Source organism: Schistocerca cancellata, chromosome 3, assembly GCF_023864275.1.
Source record: "Schistocerca cancellata isolate TAMUIC-IGC-003103 chromosome 3, iqSchCanc2.1, whole genome shotgun sequence".
Lineage (NCBI taxonomy): Eukaryota > Metazoa > Arthropoda > Insecta > Orthoptera > Acrididae > Schistocerca > Schistocerca cancellata.
In genome coordinates, this window is record NC_064628.1 from 432,237,226 (window position 1) to 432,240,047 (window position 2,822).

Sequence of the window (2,822 nt, forward strand, 5' to 3'; positions counted from 1 at the left end):
CCGTTATATGTACTGCAGTGTCAGAGGTATCAGAACGATTTTCGCTTCTAACTTTCTGTTCGTTCGTTTCTGAACCAGGTTCCCTTATTTCGAATTGTTACGATCGCCCTTCTCCATCATCTATGAAAGTTTGTAACGCCATCAAGGAGTCACTGTGTAACAACTGCCCCCACGCTTCCTTAATATGAATGATATTAAATAGTACGTCTTTAGTTTAGAGGTCCGCCACGCGATCGACTAGGCTCAAGGATCAGGACTGTCCCGAGATCAGCACAGCACCGGACAGTGTTCGTGCGGTACCACGAGTGCCCAGTGGTTTTGGGAAGCGCCTCTGTAGCCCGAGCTGGGGCGCATCCCGGCAGCGCTGCAGTAGCCGCTCCGGCGTCTGCTCTCCCAGAGAGCAGGAGTGCTGTCCCGTCCGGTCTGGTCCGGAGCTGCCGGCGACCCGGGCGGGGCTGCAGAGGACATAAGCGAGGCGATGCGGTCCAGGGCGCAGCGCCGAGGACCGATCTGCAGCAGCAGCAACGGTGGCAGCGGCACGGGTGGCGGAAGTGTGGCCGCGGGAAGCGGGTCAGGGGGTCATGCAAGCAGTGAGGCGGAGCCGCCAAGACGGCCTCCCGCCGCCACCGCCTCCCTCTACCTGCCGCCGCCGCCGCCGCCGCCGCCGCCGCCGGTCGATACTGCGGCCGTTGACCCGCGGCGCGGCGCGGCGCGGCGCTGCTGCAAACAACGGCCGCCCCTCGCTCCTCCAGCCGGCGCTGGCCGTCGGCCCTACCGCAATCCGCAGGAGCCGCCGCAGCACGCCGGCGCCGCGGCGCTCGCCCCTAATTCTCCTTGTGTACACGCTCCCCTCCCGCCGGCTCCCTACTACTCATCTCCGACCGGCCGCTCGCGATAAGTCTTTTCACGCCTCTACGTCCAGCCCATATTATACGCGACTGATCAACAGTGGCCTAGCCTTAGATAGCAACCGATGATTACACTGTGCGCTACTGTCCTTGTGTACACGCTCCCCTCTTGCCGGCTCCGTACTAGTCATCTCTGACCGACCACCCGCAACGATTCTTTTCACACCTCTACATCAGGGCCCGTGTTATACCCGAATGATCAACGGTCGCGTAGTCCTAGATAGCAACCGACGACTACACTGTCCGCTACTGTCCTTGTGTAAACACTCTCCTCCCACTAGCTCCCTTGCTAATCACCTCTCACAGGCCACTCGCGACATGTCTTTTCACACCTCTATGTCCAGCCCATATTATAGCCTTAGATAGCAACCGACGATTACACTGTCCGCTACTGTCCTTGTGTAAACACTCTCTTCCCGCTAGCTCCCTACTAGTCATCTCCGACCGGCCGCCCGCGATAAGTCTTTTCACGCCCATGTTATACGCGACTGATCAACAGTGGCCTAGCCTTAGATAGCAACCGATCATTACACCGTCCGCTACTGTCCTTGTGTACACGCTCCCCTCTTGCCAGCTCCGTACTAGTCATCTCTGACCGACCACCCGCAACGAGTCTTTTCAACATCTACATCAAGCCCGTGTTTACCCGAATGATCAACGGTCGCGTAGTCCTAGACAGCGACTGGGGACTACACTGTCCGCTGCCGAGGCGTGCAACAAGAATACGACAGTGGGTTGGGTGACCACTGTGACGTGCTCTACAAGGTGTAAATTGTTTACAACGCACCACGGTCATGTAGGAGAAGTCGAGACAAACAATTTATTATACGACACTTATGATCTATCAACCTGGGAAACAACCTCAATCCACAAAAGCCACGTCACATTTTTTATATCCTCGCATCCTCTGACCTCACCGACTTAGCTGTGCACTTACAAATTGTAAAATGACGTTTGTGTAAATGCTACTTCACAGTTTTGTGACCAATCCTAAACCTTTCTTTTACTGTCCTCATTGCTTTTTAGATGTAATAGGTTGACCAAAGGGGCCTCAAGACTGCATCGCTGTCTTACACCCTTTTCAATCGGAGAACTTCGTTATTGGTCCTTCATTCTTATTTTTCCCCTCTTGGTTCTTGTACATGTTATATATTGCCATCTTTCCCTACAGTTTACATGTATTTTCCTGAGAATTTTGGACATCTTGCACTATTTTACGTTGTTCAACGCTTTTTATTGTAAAATGACTTTTGTGTAAATGTTACTTCACAGCTTTGTGACCGAGCGAGGTTGCACGATAATTGGCACTCTGGTCTCGCATTCGCCAAGACAAACGGCTTAGATCTACGTACGGCCATCCAGATTTTCGTATTCTGTGACGCCGCTGAATCGCTCCAGGCAAATGCCTGCATGGTCCCTTCGAAAGAGCACGGTCGATTGCCTTCCCCATCCTTGAAACATTCCGACCTTGTGTTCCTTCTCTAAGAGCCCCGATGTCGACGGGGTAATAGACCCTAATCTTCCTTCCTTGCTTTCCAAGTTTCGTGAATTTTAAGAGTGTAAAAGTCACAATTAAATCGTTTTGTTTCCCTGGCCTTCTTACTATGAAACTACTGTGCTTGTAAGGGTTGAGTTGAGATCAAGCTGTAAGATAATAAGCTTTTGAGATTTGCGAACGGCTTTTCCTTTCATACCCTAACGACAAAGACTAACTTAATAATGTTATCTGAAGGCTATATAAATTGTGCGCGGCGCGCATGCCCATTATTTAGGTGGATTTTGTGGGTCAGTTTGAGGTTATTTTCAGGCTTGATGGACCACAAGTCTCTCGTATCAAATTGCTCGTCTCGACTTGCCCTACACCTCTGTGGTATGTTGTAAACAGTTACCGTCTATACCCGGCATAAAATAATA

At 51.8% G+C, this 2,822-nt stretch overlaps 1 protein-coding gene across 1 annotated transcript; it reads left to right on the top strand.

Annotated features, from left to right (window-relative positions):
• The first annotated feature begins 478 nt into the window (after positions 1-478).
• Positions 479-898, top strand: LOC126176354 (uncharacterized). The gene has a single exon (XM_049923507.1). The coding sequence runs from the start codon at positions 479-481 to the stop codon at positions 896-898; it is 420 nt and encodes a 139-aa protein (XP_049779464.1).
• Positions 899-2,822: the final 1,924 nt, after the last annotated feature.